At 43.1% G+C, this 15,731-nt stretch overlaps 1 protein-coding gene across 3 annotated transcripts in view; it reads right to left on the bottom strand.

The window, feature by feature from the left end:
- The window catches only part of LOC109864905 (sodium bicarbonate transporter-like protein 11), a 40,602-nt gene that overhangs the window by 6,473 nt on the left and 18,398 nt on the right, over nucleotides 1–15,731 (bottom strand). For all 3 annotated transcript variants that reach the window (XR_002251511.2, XM_020452967.2, XM_020452968.1), the window contains exons 3-18: nucleotides 14,994–15,098; nucleotides 14,357–14,412; nucleotides 13,898–14,117; nucleotides 13,285–13,366; nucleotides 13,023–13,146; nucleotides 12,604–12,822; nucleotides 10,959–11,043; nucleotides 10,205–10,330; nucleotides 9,860–9,973; nucleotides 9,618–9,750; nucleotides 9,196–9,269; nucleotides 8,547–8,817; nucleotides 8,158–8,264; nucleotides 7,831–7,996; nucleotides 6,186–6,359; nucleotides 5,677–5,872 (exon numbers count right to left, since the gene is read on the bottom strand). Coding sequence is in view for 2 of the 3 variants with exons in the window: in XM_020452967.2 (XP_020308556.1) it covers nucleotides 5,677–5,872; nucleotides 6,186–6,359; nucleotides 7,831–7,996; nucleotides 8,158–8,264; nucleotides 8,547–8,817; nucleotides 9,196–9,269; nucleotides 9,618–9,750; nucleotides 9,860–9,973; nucleotides 10,205–10,330; nucleotides 10,959–11,043; nucleotides 12,604–12,822; nucleotides 13,023–13,146; nucleotides 13,285–13,366; nucleotides 13,898–14,117; nucleotides 14,357–14,412; nucleotides 14,994–15,098 (2,252 nt within the window). In the remaining variant the exon portion in view is untranslated. The remainder of the gene's footprint in view (nucleotides 1–5,676; nucleotides 5,873–6,185; nucleotides 6,360–7,830; nucleotides 7,997–8,157; nucleotides 8,265–8,546; nucleotides 8,818–9,195; nucleotides 9,270–9,617; nucleotides 9,751–9,859; nucleotides 9,974–10,204; nucleotides 10,331–10,958; nucleotides 11,044–12,603; nucleotides 12,823–13,022; nucleotides 13,147–13,284; nucleotides 13,367–13,897; nucleotides 14,118–14,356; nucleotides 14,413–14,993; nucleotides 15,099–15,731) is intronic.

A 15,731-nucleotide genomic window follows, 5' to 3' on the forward strand; every position in this document is an offset into this window, starting at 1 on the left:
ATTTTAATCCATGACGGCGTAGTGTGTTACTAATGGTTTTCTTTGAGACTGTGGTCCCAGCTCTCTTCAGGTCATTGACCAGGTCCTGCCGTGTAGTTCTGGGCTGACCCCTCACCTTTCTCATGATCATTGATACCCCACGAGGTGAGATCTTGCATGGAGCCCCAGACCGAGGGTGATTGACCGTCATCTTTAACTTCTTCCATTTTCTAATAATTGCATCAACAGTTGTTGCCTTCTCACCAAGCTGCTTGCCTATTGTCCTGTAGCCCATCCCAGCCTTGTGCAGGTCTACAATTTTATCCCTGATGTCCTTACACAGCTCTCTGGTCTTGGCCATTGTGGAGAGGTTGGAGTCTGTTTGATTGAGTTTGTGGACAGGTGTCTTTTATACAGGTAACGAGTTCGAACAGGTGCAGTTAATACAGGTAATGAGTGGAGAACAGGAGGGCTTCTTAAAGAAAAACTAACCGGTCTGTGAGAGCCGGAATTCTTACTGGTTGGTAGGTGATCAAATACTTATGTCATGCAATAAAATGCAAATCAATTACTTAAAAATCATACAATGTGATTTTCTGGATTTTTGATTCCGTCTCTCGCAGTTGAAGTGTACCTATGATAAAAAATTACAGACCTCTACATGCTTTGTAAGTAGGAAAACCTGCAAAATCGGCAGTGTATCAAATACTTGTTCTTCCCGCTGTATATATTTCTACAACAAGGACGACGCACAAGACATTCTCCAAACACCCCACAGGGCCAACATCCCCGTTATTTGCAAGAGGAAGTGACGCAGGTACAGAGGACAAAGAGCTGGATGCCTGGTCAGGACCCGGAGAAGGCGACAGGGAAAGCTGCCGTTACTGCCAATACTACTCGCCAACGTGCAATCATTGGACAACAAATTAGACGAGGTACGATCACGAATGTCCTACCAATGGGACATCAAAAACTGTAATATCCTATGTTTCATGCAATAGTGGCTGAATGACGACATGTATATTCAGATAGCGGGATATATGCTGCACCGGCAAGATAGAACAGCACACTCCATTAAGACGAGGGGGGGGCGGTTTGTGCATATTGGTAAACAACAGCTGGTGCACGAAATCTAAGGAAGTCTCTAGATTTTTGCTCGCCTGAAGTAGAGTATATTGTGATAAATTGCAGGCCACACTACCTGCAAAGAGAGTTTTCAGCTATACTTTTCGTGGCTGTTTATTTACCACCACAGACAGATGCTGGCACTAAGACCGCACTCAGTCAGTTGTATAAGGAAATAAGCAAACAGGAAACCACTCACCCAGAGGCAGCGCTACTAGTGGCCAGTGACTTTAATGCAGGGAAACTTAAATCAGTTCTACCAAATTTCTATCAACATGTTAAATGTACAACCAGAGGGAAACAAATTCTAGTTCACCTGTATTCCACACACAGAGACTCTTACAAAGCTCTCCCTCTCCCTCCATTTGGTAAATCCGACCACAACTCTATCGTTCTGATTCACGCTTACAAGCAAAAATTAAAGCAGGAAGCACCAGTGACTCGGTCTATAAAAAAGTGGTCAGATGAAGCAGATGCTAAACTACAGGACAGTTTTGCTATCACAGACTGAAACATGTTCCGGGATTCTTCCGATGACATTGAGGAGTAAACCACATCAGTGACTTGCTTTATCAATAAGTGCATCGAGGACGTCGTCCCCACAGTGACTGTACGTACATATCCCAACCAGAAGCCATGGATTACAGGCAACATTCGCACTGAGCTAAAGGGTAGAGCTGCCGCTTTCAAGGTGCGGGACTCTAACCCGGAAGCTTACAAGAAATCCTGCTATGCCCTGCGACGAAAGATCAAACAGGCAAAGCGTCAATACAGGGCTAAGATTGAATCATACTACACCGGCTACGATGTTCGTCTTATGTGGAAGGCTTGCAAACTATTACAGACTACAAAGGGAAGCACAGCCGCGAGCTGCGGCAAGCCCAACAGACGAGCTAAATCACTTCTATGCTCGCTTCGAGGCAAGCAACACTGAGGCATGCATGAGAGCATCAGCTGTTCCGGACGACTGTGTGATCAAGCTCTCCGTAGCCAACATGAGTAAGACCTTTAAACAGGTCAACATACACAAGGCTGCGGGGCCAGACAGATTACCAGGACGTGTGCTCCGGCATGTGCTGACCAACTGGCAGGTGTATTCACTGACATTTTCAACATGTCCCTGATTGAGTGTGTAATACCAACATGTTTCAAGCAGAAACCCTGTGCCCAAGAACACAAAGGCAACCTGCCTAAATGACTATAGACCCGTAGCACTCACGTCCATAGCCATGAAGTGCTTTGAAATGTTGGTAATGGCTCACATCAACACCATTATCCCAGAAACCCTAGACCCACTCCAATTTGCATACCGCCCAAACATATCCCCAGATGATACAATCTCTATTGCACTCCACACTGCCCTTTCCCACCTGGACAAAAGGAACACTTATGTGAGAATGCTATTCATTGACTGCAGCTCAGCGTTCAACACCATAGTACCCTCAAAGCTCATCACTAAGCTAAGGATCCTGGTACTAAACACCTCCCTCTGTAACTGGATCCTGGACTTCCTGACGGGCCACCCCCAGGTGGTGAGGGTAGGTAGCAACACATCTGCCATGCTAATCCTCAACACTGGAGCTCCACAGGGGTGCGTGCTCAGTCCCCTCCTGTATTCCCTGTTCACCCACGACTGCATGGCCAGGCACGACTCCAACACCATCATTAAGTTTGCAGACGACACAACAGTGTTATGCCTGATGACCGACAATGACGAGACAGCCTATAGAGAGGAGGTCAGAGACCTGGCCGTGTGGTGCCAGAATAACAACCTATCCCTCAACTTAACCAAGACTAGGTAGATGATTGTGGACTACAGAACAAGGAGGACCGAGCACGCTCCCTTTCTCATCGAAGGGGCTGTAGTGGAGCAGGTTGAGAGCTTCAAGTTCCTTGTTGTCCACATCAACAACAAACTAGGATGGTCCAAACACAGCAAGACAGTCATGAAGAGGACAAAGCCTATTTCCCCCCAGGAAACAAAAAATATTTGTCATGGGTCCTGAGATCCTCAAAAGGTTCTACAGCTGCAACATCGGTTGCATCACTGCCTGGTACGGCAATTGCTCGGCCTCTGACCGCAAGGCACTACAGAGGGTAGTGCGTACGGCCCAGTACATCACTGGGGCTAAGCTGCCTGCCATCCAGGACCTCTACACCAGGCGGTGTCAGAGGAAGGCCCTAAAAATTGTCAAAGACCCCAGCCACCCCAGTCATAGACTGTTCTCTCTACTACTTCATGGCAAGCAGTACCGGAGTGCCAAGTCTAGGACAAAATGGCTTTCCCCCAGGCCATAAGACTCCTGAACAGGTCATCAAATGCCTACCTGGACTATTTGCATTGTGTGCCCCACCCAACCCCTCTTTTTACGCTGCTGCTACTCTCTGTTTGTCATATATGCATAATCACTTTAACTATACATTCATGTAAATTGGGCCGACCAACCAGTGCTCCCGCACATTGGCTAATCTGCATTGTGTCCCGCCACCCACCACCCGCCAACCCCTCTTTTACGCTACTGCTACTCTCTGTTTATCATATATACATAGTCACTTTAACCATATTTACATGTACATTTTACCTCAATCAGCCCGACTAACCGGTGCCTGTGTGTGTCCTCGCTACTGTTATGGCCTCACAACTGCTATTTTTTCTTTTTACTGTTGTTTTTATTTCTTTACTTACTAATTGTTCACCTCATACTTTTTTGCACTGTTGGTTAGAGCCTGTAAGTAAGCATTTCACTCATTTCACTCATTTCACTCTGTTGTATTCGGCGCACGTGACAAAAAAACTTTGATTTGATTTGACTTTAGATACATACAGTTGAAGTTGGAAGTTTACATACACCTTAGCCAAATACATTTAAACTCAATTCCTGACATGTAATCCTAGTAAAAAATCCCTGATTCATGTAAATTAGGATCACCACTTTATTTTAAGATTGTGAAATGTCAGAATAATAGTTGAGAAAATGATTTATTTCAGATTTTATTTATTTCATCACATTCCCAGTAGGTCAGAAGTTTACATACACTCAGTGTTTGGAAGCATTGCCTTTAAATTGTTTAACTTGGGTCAAATGTTTCGGGTAGCCTTCCACAAGCTTCCCACAATAGGTTGGGTGAATTTTGGCCCATTGCTCCTGACAGAGCTGGTGTAACTGACTCAGGTTTGTGGGCCTCCTTGCTCGCACATGCTTTTTCAGTTCTGCCAAGGAAATCTTCTATAGGAGTGAGGTCAGGACTTTGTGATGGCCACTCCAATACCTTCACTTTGTTGTCTTTGAGCCATTTTGACACAACTTTGGAAGTATGCTTGGGGTCATTGTCCATTTGGAAGACCCATTTGCGAGCAAGCTTTAACTTCCTGACTGATGTCTTGAGATGTTGCTTCAATATATCCACATAATTGTCCTACCTCATGATGCCATCTATTTTGTGAAGTGCACCAGTCCCTCTGGCAGCAAATCCCCCCCACAACATGATGCTGCCACCCCCGTGCTTCACGGGTGGAATGGTGTTCTTCAGCTTGCAATCCTCCCCCTTTTCTTCCAAACATAACAATAACATTTATATTTCTGTTTCATCAGACCAGAGGATATTTCTCAAGAAAGTACAATCTTTGTCCCCATGTGCAGTTGCAAACCGTAGTCTGGCTTTTTATGGTGGTTTTGGAGCAGTGGCTTCTTCCTTGCTGAGCGGCCTTTCATGTTAGGTCGATGTAGGACTGGTTTTACTGTGGATATAGAAACTTTTGTACCAGTTTCTTCCAGCATCTTCACAAGGTCCTTTGCTGTTGTTCTGGGATTGATTTGCACTTTTCGCACCAGAGTACATTCATCTTCAGGAGACGGAATGCATCTCCTTCCTGAGCGGTATGACGGCTGCGTTGTCCCGGGGTGTTTATTCTTGCGTACTATTGTTTGTACAAATGAACGTGGCACCTTCAGGCGTTTGGAAATTTCTCCCAAGGAGCTCTGAGGTCTTGGCTGATTTCTTTAAATTTTCCCATGATGTCAAGCAAAGAGGCACTGAATTTGAACGTAGGCTTTGAAATACATCCACAGATACACCTCCAATTGACTCAAATGATGTCAATTAGCCTATCAGAAGCTTCTAAAGCCATGACATAATTTTCTGGAATTTTCCAAACTGTTTAAAGGCACAGTCAACTTAGTGTATGTAAACCTCTGACCCACTGCAATTGTGATTTAGTGAATTATAAGTGAAATAATCTGTCTGTAAACAATTTTTGGAAAAATTACTTGTGTCATGCACAAAATAGATGTCCTAACCGACTTGCCAAAACTATAGTTTGTTAACAAGAAATTTGAGTGGTTGAAAAATTACTCCAACCTAAGTGTATGTAAACTTCCGACTTCAACTGTATAAATACATACATACATACATACATACATACATACATACATACATACGGATGGACAGACTTATGTATGTACAGTATGGATGGATGGATGGAATAGACACACATTCACACACACACACACACACACACACACGTACACACACACACAAACACATACATGCCCCTATTTTCCTCACTCTCACCTGTTCTTTGAGGAGGAGGAGCATGCGGTCAAACATCTGGTTGCCGTCGAGGGAGGTGGCTGCTATGTAGAGGAAAAGGCCGTAGAGGACAGGCTTGGGGATCCACTGCAGAGGGATGGGTAACAAGAACACTGACAGGCCGATCAGGATGTTAGCCGTCAGAGCCGTGATCCGCGTCTCCTTCACATTGACAATGCTGTAAACCGACAGAAACAGAAACAGGCATTCTTGAAGAGAGAGCCTCTTGTTTAGTCTCATTAGAAACACCCACCCATAATCTTGTTCCAAGGGCCATTGAACAACAGATTCCAAATAGAATATTGGAGATTGCACAGACTACAGGAATAAAAATGTTAAATGAAAAATCTTCATTAAAGTAGGCTTAAGTTGTCTTCATCTGGGACTGTGCAACCGTCCTTGTAAGTAACTGCTTCAAAAAATAATAAATGTTTACAATAAGTTATGCAGAAAACTGCCTCTAAATCTTTGGTCAAGCTGCCCTCACTCACGTTTCATAGAGGTGTCCCCCCTCCACGTGCAGCTCCACCTTGGCCAGCTGACGTGCGTGCAAGGAGGAGTGTGGGAATGCGGCGTGCATCCACGGCAAACCCAGACACGACATGAGGATGTTGATGAAGCCGGTCAGCATCAGGTCCCAGTGGAATGCAGTTCCCTTCAACAACCTGAAACATTACCACATAGACACAGAACAGTTTGGCATTATACAATTCAGACAAACATGGACTAATCGTGGACCATGGATGACATCGCGCTGGATAGGCTACCAACATACTGGCTGGATAGGCTACCAACGTGTTGGTTGAGCTGGTCAAAGCCAGTGCTTAATTTGTAAATCGGGAGGGGCCGGAACAAAAACTGAGCAAAAGAGTTGGGCACCGAAAAGCATTGCATGCATATCATCATATTTGCGTAGTGGCATAGAGCAGTAGAGTAGAGGCACTTACAGAAGTAGCACACATGGGACCCTAGGCCACATTTTAGTGGCCTATGGTCCAGGACATATTGGGCTTTTAATAAACTAATTTCATGCAATTCTACCTCATTTTACATGAATGTAGACTTTTGCATAATCTTTTTATGGAAATCTCAGACTTCCGACTTTAGTGCGTTCAAGAACTGGGTATCAATGAAAACGACCTTGTCTTGAATCCATCAATAGTCTAGTCCTGTGTGTGTGGACGCATATTGTAGGCTACAATATGAGGAGGAAATTATAGTCCTAAAAATGCTTTCCAGTTTCACTGACTCTCCCAATGAATCGCAGCTCACTCACTGGTGATGGCATAATGCACTCATGCCAAAAGCCTCTCTCTCTTGTTTTACTTTGTTAAACAATATTTGGAAGTTTATCAAATATTTGGTTAGCTTACAGCTGACAAATTAGAGTATTCTCCTTTCAGCGTTAGACATTTGCTTTCCAACCTGTGTTTTCCATGATTGTAGACTATTTGAAATATTGCTAAAGGCCAGTTTTGTCTGCAGGCTGTTTGTTCACTGAGAGATTTGTCGCGCATTCCCTACTGTAGGCTATGCCTCATTGGGCTACACTCCACAGCTAGGCAATTTTTTAAATAAGCAATTTATCCTCTGTGGCAAATATTTTGTCTTTCTCATGGTGTAGTAGGCTATTCTGAATTATTTCATTTATTTTGGAACACACAGTAGTAACTCTATAACTTTGGAAACTGTATTTCAATTTATCAGGCGTGCAGAAGCTCCTCCAGAACCCTTCGCAAGGCTCTAGAACTCGAATGAACTTTGATCGCGTTTGTTAGAATTTTTACATTGCAAAAAGTGACAAGTTTTCATGCCACTAGAGGTACCGAATCCGCCTCAAATTAAGCACTGGTCAAAGCCTTACGACAAAGTCATATTTAATGAAAACCAAATACAATATACAGAATAATAGAGTAGCGTTATAGAGTATACTATACAGTTGAGTGTGTTGAAAAAATGCATGTGCTGTGCTGCAGCAAAAGTACATCATTGTGACAAACTCTCTTGCAGGTTCGTTTGCAATCATCAAACGTTAATGTAATGATTCTGCAATATTCTCCTGGTGGTGCAGTTATATCCACTTTGCAGCACACGTTCTTTACCTAGAGTATAAAGTAAAAATATGGAAGATCCTACTTTGCTTCGGGGACGTGGGTGAGTGATATGACAATATTCTGGTCGATGAAGATGAGCAGCGCCAGGAGGAAGCCTAAGCCTACAGCGCTCAGACAGTTCATGCCCGTCAGCTTGTCAAACTGGGCCAGCCTGAAGATCTTCCCGTTGTGGAAGTTGAACACAGGAACTGTTTTGAAATGTTGGGAACAGTTTAGAAAAGTGGCATGATTTGTCTTGTGGCATTTATCTAGTCTTTTTCAAGGCTTGCTTGAAACATTTTGATCAATGACAAATTGGTCATTTTAAAACAGACAATCCCTTTTCTGAACAATAATGTGTACTACTCACGCTCTACATCAAGGAAAAGGAAGGAACCAATGAAGGAGAATATAACGACAGCGATGGGTAAGGCACAGTCGGACACCACCTCTCTCACTTTGGCATGCAGATAAGGACTGTGGGAAGTAAACCAAGCCACATAGCAGTATGTCAACTATACATTGGGCACACAATAACATTTTGCTACTCTAAATTATATAAATTGAATTTATCAGTAGACGGTTCAACAATGAAGTGATAGTGCTGGGCTGGAACAAAAACAATCAGCAGACTGGAGTTGGAGACCCCTGAGATAACGTGTGTCCTTTAGCCACCATTGAACGGGCAGTGGTCAGCCTGGCAGTGGTCAGCCTGGCAGCGGTCAGCCCGCATATTAGTGCAACTTGATCTGAACTTACCTCCTTCTCAGCTGGTAGAGGGCATACCCCAACCACAGAGTCCCCAGCATGAGCAGGAGACAGAGGATAGGCCTCTCCCTGGTACACAGGACCAGAGACTCGGGCAGAAACACATGCGTGACATGCTTCACCACAGGGGCCCCATCGCTGGTCCTACTCCCCAGCCTCTCTGTTGCATTTGCAGCCTTCTCCATTAACTCCATGATCTCTAGAAGCACCCGAGTGCTATTATTGGTTGCCAGCGTGGGCCCGTGGTAGAAGTAATTAAAGACTATAGGGAGAGAAAGAAAGGGGTAGAAATTAAGGGCAGGGAAATAAAGAGTTAATCGGGCAGCCCAAGGATAAGAGAGAGACCGCAACATATGTATACGCTCGTCTGCCACTTCCTCAGCCACTGACTTGTGCTTAACTCAAGGGCGTCCTCCGAAACACATGTCAGTTCCCTTCAGAGCCTGCCCAGGGGAATGGTTTGATTGCATGCTTCGCTGGCCTCTTAAAAAGACTGATGGATATATGCTGGGTACATTTACTGTGCAGATGACAGGTAGCCCGCTTAGGTTCCTCTACATTTACACTAAGATGGATTTCCCCGGCGGGCGGAACACCTGAATATGTTGTGTAAATGTAAGCCCCCCATCCCCAGACTCACTTTTGACAGTGCCTTTCACCGAGTCCCCAACAAAGGCTATTGAAATGAACAGGGCTATGATTTCCTCTGATGAGCTGTAAGGAAAGGGTATAAAAGAAACACAGAGTATACCCCTTTATCTGAACAGAATAAACCACAGACCAAGACATAACAAACCAAGGCAAAGTCACAACACTGATTACAAGTGAGTACCTTCAATGAAATGATGAGTACCTTCAATGATGTTTATGGGTAAAATGAAGTCAAAACAGACAGGAATGTCACATGTTTAGTGGGTTCAGTAGTCATGCTGTCAAGGTCCTTTCCTAACTACAAAGTTGAGCCAAACAGAGCTGATCCAAGCTGTACTGCAATGGCCTGCACTGGTCTGGCTATACATCCAGCAGAAGCCTGATTCACTGAATGGCTGTTTGTCCACTGACCGTTTGAAGAGCTTCATGAACAGACTGACATTCAAAAGTGCTCCCAGGATGAGAAAGAAGCTGTTCCACAAGCCGATGCAGGCATAGAAGGCAGGGAAGTCCAAATCGTAGTCATCACAGATTCCCCGGATCACTACAAACATAAAATATCAGACAAATAATTCAAGACTACAGGATATTGATGTAGTATTTATGTTGTCCAGATGTTTCTCTAAGATCATCTTCCAGTGTAGTAGACATACCGCTAATAAAGATGGCCAGGGGTGCAGTAGTCAGTGGGATAACCAAAGGAGCACCAGCAAACAGAGAGTAGATCACTCCTCCGATGCTCTGGCCAACGATGACTTTCCGGACATCTATCAAGTACAGACCATTATAATGTTAGTGTAGGCAAAGATTTGATATATATATTTTTAAAGATGCAGTGAGTGACTATATACATTTTCAGGATTCAATCAACAGAAAATATAATTTATTTGACTTTATTGAAAGCTGAATTATTCAAACATTTATGTCAGGGTCATTCAGGCTTTGACAGATGGACAGGCACAAGACAGGGGGATAGGGAGACATCCAGATGATTGTACCTATCTCTCCCCGCGTGCTCTCATCATTCAGCGAACCAAAGGCGATGTTAGGAAGTAGAATTGCAATGTACAGGAAGATGGCGGTGGTGGTGTACTTCAGCCAGGAGCGGTCTTTGCCATACATACCTGTACGGACCAACAGGTGAGCAGTTTAGAACTTTGCCAACCAACCAGAGAGCAGTTTACAACTCTGCTAACCAACCAGAGAGCAGTTTACAACTCTGCTAACCAAACAGAAAGAAGTTTACAACTCTGCCAACCAACCAGAGAGCAGTTTACAACTCTGCTAACCAAACAGAAAGCAGTTTACAACTCTGCTAACCAAACAGAAAGCAGTTTACAACTCTGCCAACCAACCAGAGAGCAGTTTACAACTCTGCTAACCAACCAGAGAGCAGTTTACAACTCTGCTAACCAAACAGAAAGAAGTTTACAACTCTGCCAACCAACCAGAGAGCAGTTTACAACTCTGCTAACCAACCAGAGAGCAGTTCAACTCAGCCAACTGTTAATACAGGTACAATCTTGGATATGAACTAGCTGTGATAATCGTAATGACAACAGCAATTGTAAGGTGAAAGATTGAGCTTTTTCACAAGTTTAGGCTATGTGATGTGTTAAATATGATTTTAAAAACTGTGTATGTCATATTGAAGTCAATTATCAAAAATAATTATCCATGACCGGTCTAAATAACGGCAAAGTATCTTTTAAAATGTAGTGACAAGAGGAAGACTAAGCTTAAAAGTTATACCGTCTGTGAAGTCTGAGGGATAGAGTGGTAGTCGCCGACGAAGATCCTCATAGATACCTCGGCCAACTTTAAAGAAATCTGCACACTGTGGAGAAACAAACGTTTTATTGATTGGTTGAACTATCCTGTACTATTATGTGGTCTGTAGGTCTACTGCAAAGCACGTAGTCCTTTAGGGATAATAAAGTCTATATACAGTAATACAAGACACTAAACCAGAGGGGCCTGAAACCACAACATCCACCACAGTTGTGTTTGTTAAGGCACACAGAAATAAAAGCCCTCTGGAATAAGTATTTGACCTGGATTATTGTGGATGCGTTGGTTGGTTATTCAAAATCATTTTTACTAAGGTACTTCAAGCGCAACTTTTCTTTAACCGGACAGGCATTTCTGTGTTGCGTCTCTACACACTAAGTCTAGAAATTTCCCCTTGATTAAAGAAGGCTACATAATGAAGTACTTTGTCGTTACAAGAGCCTAGATGCAGTCTGCTGCCAGCGAAATACAACGTTTTGGCATACAGCTGAATGTGCAGTCCAGCTGCTTACCATTCCTGAGGACTTGATGATAGAGGGGGGAAAGGGATAAAATAAATTGGCTGAAGTATTACTACATAGTGGAGCGAGTCTTTATATGTCTGGATAAAGGAAAATCTGAGGGTGGTCCATCTCCACATGGGGGAAATCTCATAAGGGGACCACACCACTAACAGGGAAAATACTTTTATCATGCCGCTTTAAAGGAATACTTACTCAAAGTAAAAGTAAAGTAATGCTCTTTATTTTATTTGCGTTTTAGCTTATTTTCGACTTAGTGTTTCATCCAAACCAAATTTAAGACCGTTAGCTGGTTATTTACATCCAGAATCTTTTGAATGAAACAACCACACCCTGTGTCAAAAATAAGATTGAAAAACAGTGAACCATCCCTTTAACTAACAGGTACAGTGACTTCGGAAAGTATTCAGACCCCTTGACTTTTTCCACATTTTGTTACGTTACAGCCTAATTCTAAAATGGATAAAAAATACAAAAAATACTCAGCAATCTACACACAATAACCCATAATGACGAAGCAAAAACAGGTTTTTAGAAATGTTAGCAAATGTATTAAAATAAAAAACAGAAATACCCTTTACATAAGTATTCAGACCCTTTGGTATGAGACTCAAAATTGAGCTCAGGTGCATCCTGTTTCCATTGATCATCCTTGAGATGTTTCTACAACTTGATTGGAGTCCACCTGTGGTAAATTCAATTGATTGGACATCATTTGTAAAGGCGCACACCTGTCTATATAAGGTTCCACAGTTGACAGTGCATGTCAGAGCAGAAACAAAACCATGAGCTCGAAGGAATTGTCTGTAGATCGCCGAGACAGGATTGTGTCGAGGCACAGATCTGAGGAACGGTACCAAAATATTTCTGCAACATTGAAGGTCCCCAAGAACACAGTGTGTTGATTAATGAGGGTAAAAAACAACTTAATCCATTTTAGAATAAGGCCTAACCAAACAAAATGTGGAAAAAGTCAGGAGATCTGAATACTTTCAGACGGCACTGTGTTTCCAACTGAACAGTGAAGCTGCTACATGTTGGCCATGTCAGTCCCCGTCAGATTTGAAGAGGTAGTCCCTGCCTACTTTTAGTGTTTTTTTGCTGCGTGGGTCCGTTTCTGCATGGATCATCTGCTTCTCTGTAGCTGGTTTCTCATTGACTATGGAGAGATGATGACGCTGGTGCACCAGCTCTTGTTTGAACTCCTCCTGGGTCTTGGCGTCTAGCAGTTTCTGTCTGAAGGAGATGTCTGAGAACATGGTGGCGAATGTGCGGCCCAGCTCGATAGCTGTCTTGGTGCTTTTCTGGGGGAGCGAGAGAATACTTAGAGAATATTTGAGGAATATAATGGAACTATTAAGATATTAATCAGTTGCCAGTAAATTTCTCAACTCACAAAACACATAAATATGGGAATTACTGTAATATTGCCACAGACATATTGGTATAAGTGTAACATCATGTTCTGCTTGTTAAATCGTAGATGGGTCAAATGGAGCATTACCGTTCTAGGTGGGGAGAGAATGAGGATGACATATCGAGCCTCACAACAGTTTGCTCCCCAGTTCTGTGGTCTCTCCAGACGGGCGATGCAGACGTGGCGTCTCTGGAGGCTCTTCACATTGCATCTGGACAGACGTACACAGACAGACAAATTCAGTCAAACCTCTTGTCCCTACTCAGAGGTTTGACTGTGTTGGAAACATTACTTACGTAAAGTAATAACAAGTAATGACCGATAATGCAGTATGTCAGCTGTTACTCACAGGACACAGAGCCAGGACTGCTGGTAGCGGACTCCAGTGGCAGAAGCAGTCACACCCTGAATGGTCTCGGACAACAATTGCACTGGAGAGAGCAAACAGTGGGTACTAATATCAACAAGTGTATTTTTTTCTAGTACATTGAAAAACAAAGCTAAATCATGATAAATGTTTTCACTGAGATATTAGGTCTACCTTGATATAATATTCCATCTCATTTATCACCAATGCCATGTGTGCTTCAAGGGATACTGCACGATTTTGGGTATTCTACTTACCCACAGTCAGATATAAGTTTTATGTCTGTACGTGGAGTTTAAAAATCATTGAAGTTAGCTTATTGTTAGCTTAGCACAATTGCTGGAAGTCTCTGGGCACAGTAGCCAGCTCCTCTCAAAAGCATAGAAATTGACCTAACTATTCCAAAGCTGGGTGGTTGGTCATTTATAGTCTGACAAAGCTTTACGTAGTAATCTATCATTTTAACATACAGACATTTTACTGATAATCATAAGAAACGAGATTCTATCAACTTCCTCATTTTAGAACTACATTGGCCTCTTCCAGCAATTGCCATTTGCAAACTGCACTTTGCATTTTATTCCCCGATGCACACCATTGTCCTCATCTCCTCCTGTGTCTGTGAACACAGTGTTCATGACCTCGTCCATGTCACAGCCCCCGTGGCCGTCTTCCGTTACATGGGTCAGCATGCACCTTAGCACCTCGTCTAGAGTGGTTGCCTTATCATCCAATAGGATACTGGCCTGGGCCAGGAAGCCATCTAGGTCCCGGTGGCCGCGCACTTCCTCCTGGAAGTTCATCGGCTTCACATACTGGTGGAGGCAAAGCCAGGGAAGATGTTGTTAGGAGTAGACTTGTAAAGGGTTCCAACACCATACAGATACACTATGCGAATCTCAAACCTTCTCATGCAAACATCCCATTGAAGTTAGTACTCGGTCTGGGTGAAAGTTTGATTTCAAATATGTCATAATTCCACTGGGATTCACTTCTCAAGTTCCTTTAGCTAATATTAGAGCTGTACAGAGAGTGTTTTAAAAGAGTAGCTTACTTTTCTTGATGTGTTCAGGAGCCCAAACCCAGGGTCATCCCCAGGGTCATCTGGAACTACAGATTAAAGGTTTTTAAGTCGGCATTGTTTTCAACAGACCACATAGGCACATAGCTCTCAAGAGATCTGTTTCTCCATATTTATAAATAGTCAGTTCTGACAGCAGGTGGAATAGTAGAAGGACACACAATGACAGACTGTTTATTTCCTTGACTTCTGGGGAACTCTTGGCACTGACTAGTATCTCATAACTATAACAAAATGTCAAAATATGGAAGTTAGAAAATAAAGGAGAGCCGCACACTCTAGGAGCTCAGATGCAAAAATGTAATTACCAACGTTTCGACAGCCAAGCTGTCTTCATCACGTTTATAACCTGATGAAGACAGCCTGGCTGTCGAAACTTTGGATATGACATTTTTGCATCTGAGCTCCTAGAGTGTGCGGCTCTCCTTTATTTTTCAGTTTTCTACTCCGCTAGCCAGCACCTCGTCTAAATAGGTGTGCGTTTCTTTTTCTTCTAAAATATGGAAGCTAGACAGAGAATAGTAGTTTTTGGCAGCCCTTGGTAAATACTATTTAATTGATTAGTATGATGCACACACACACACGCACACGTACACACACACACACTGACCTGAAATCCCTGTTTGGATCGGAATGTCATGGTGGTCCTTAGGTGTATTGTCATGGTTCCCCACTTTGCCCTCAACACATTCCTCCCGCTCCACGTCTCGCAACTCTGCAGACACAACAACACAGCAAAGGTCAGAGGTCAGGGATTAGGATACCCTCTCCAATGTCATAAATTACCATGCAGGTTCTTCTATCTCTGAATAGGCTAGTTTACTTCACTGGAGTGCCTTGCTTGATGTTATGGTACATTCATATATGAATGATGGAAAAGTACAGTTATATTTTCAGAACCTTGCCCACCAAAGACAAAGCTGCAGAAAACGCATAGTGTTAGCCTAATGGATGTAGCTACTACAATATCGATTGATTCAGTTTTGGTCTCAAGGTTAAGGTATTAGACAAGGTCAACAGTATTTAGAGTATGAAGCTATTGGTCTGCCCTCTGTCTGTATTACCATCTGTTATAGAACACACAGTACAGAACATTGAGGTCCTATAAAATAATCCCCCTAAAACCAGAAATGGCACAATATAACAATAGACGTCCCCTCGTAAATTCTTTCATCGTATTGAAGAGAAATATGTGTTGTAGATTCATGCATGTTTTATGAGAGAGAAAGAGGGCACGAAGACTGTATCCATGAACAACAATGCAGCTTGATCTGGTAATTAGCTTGGCTGAGCTATAACTTTGCACACATGTGATATATGAGTATTCCTCCATGGCATCGGCTCATTT

Source organism: Oncorhynchus kisutch, linkage group LG19, assembly GCF_002021735.2.
Source record: "Oncorhynchus kisutch isolate 150728-3 linkage group LG19, Okis_V2, whole genome shotgun sequence".
Classification (NCBI taxonomy): domain Eukaryota; kingdom Metazoa; phylum Chordata; class Actinopteri; order Salmoniformes; family Salmonidae; genus Oncorhynchus; species Oncorhynchus kisutch.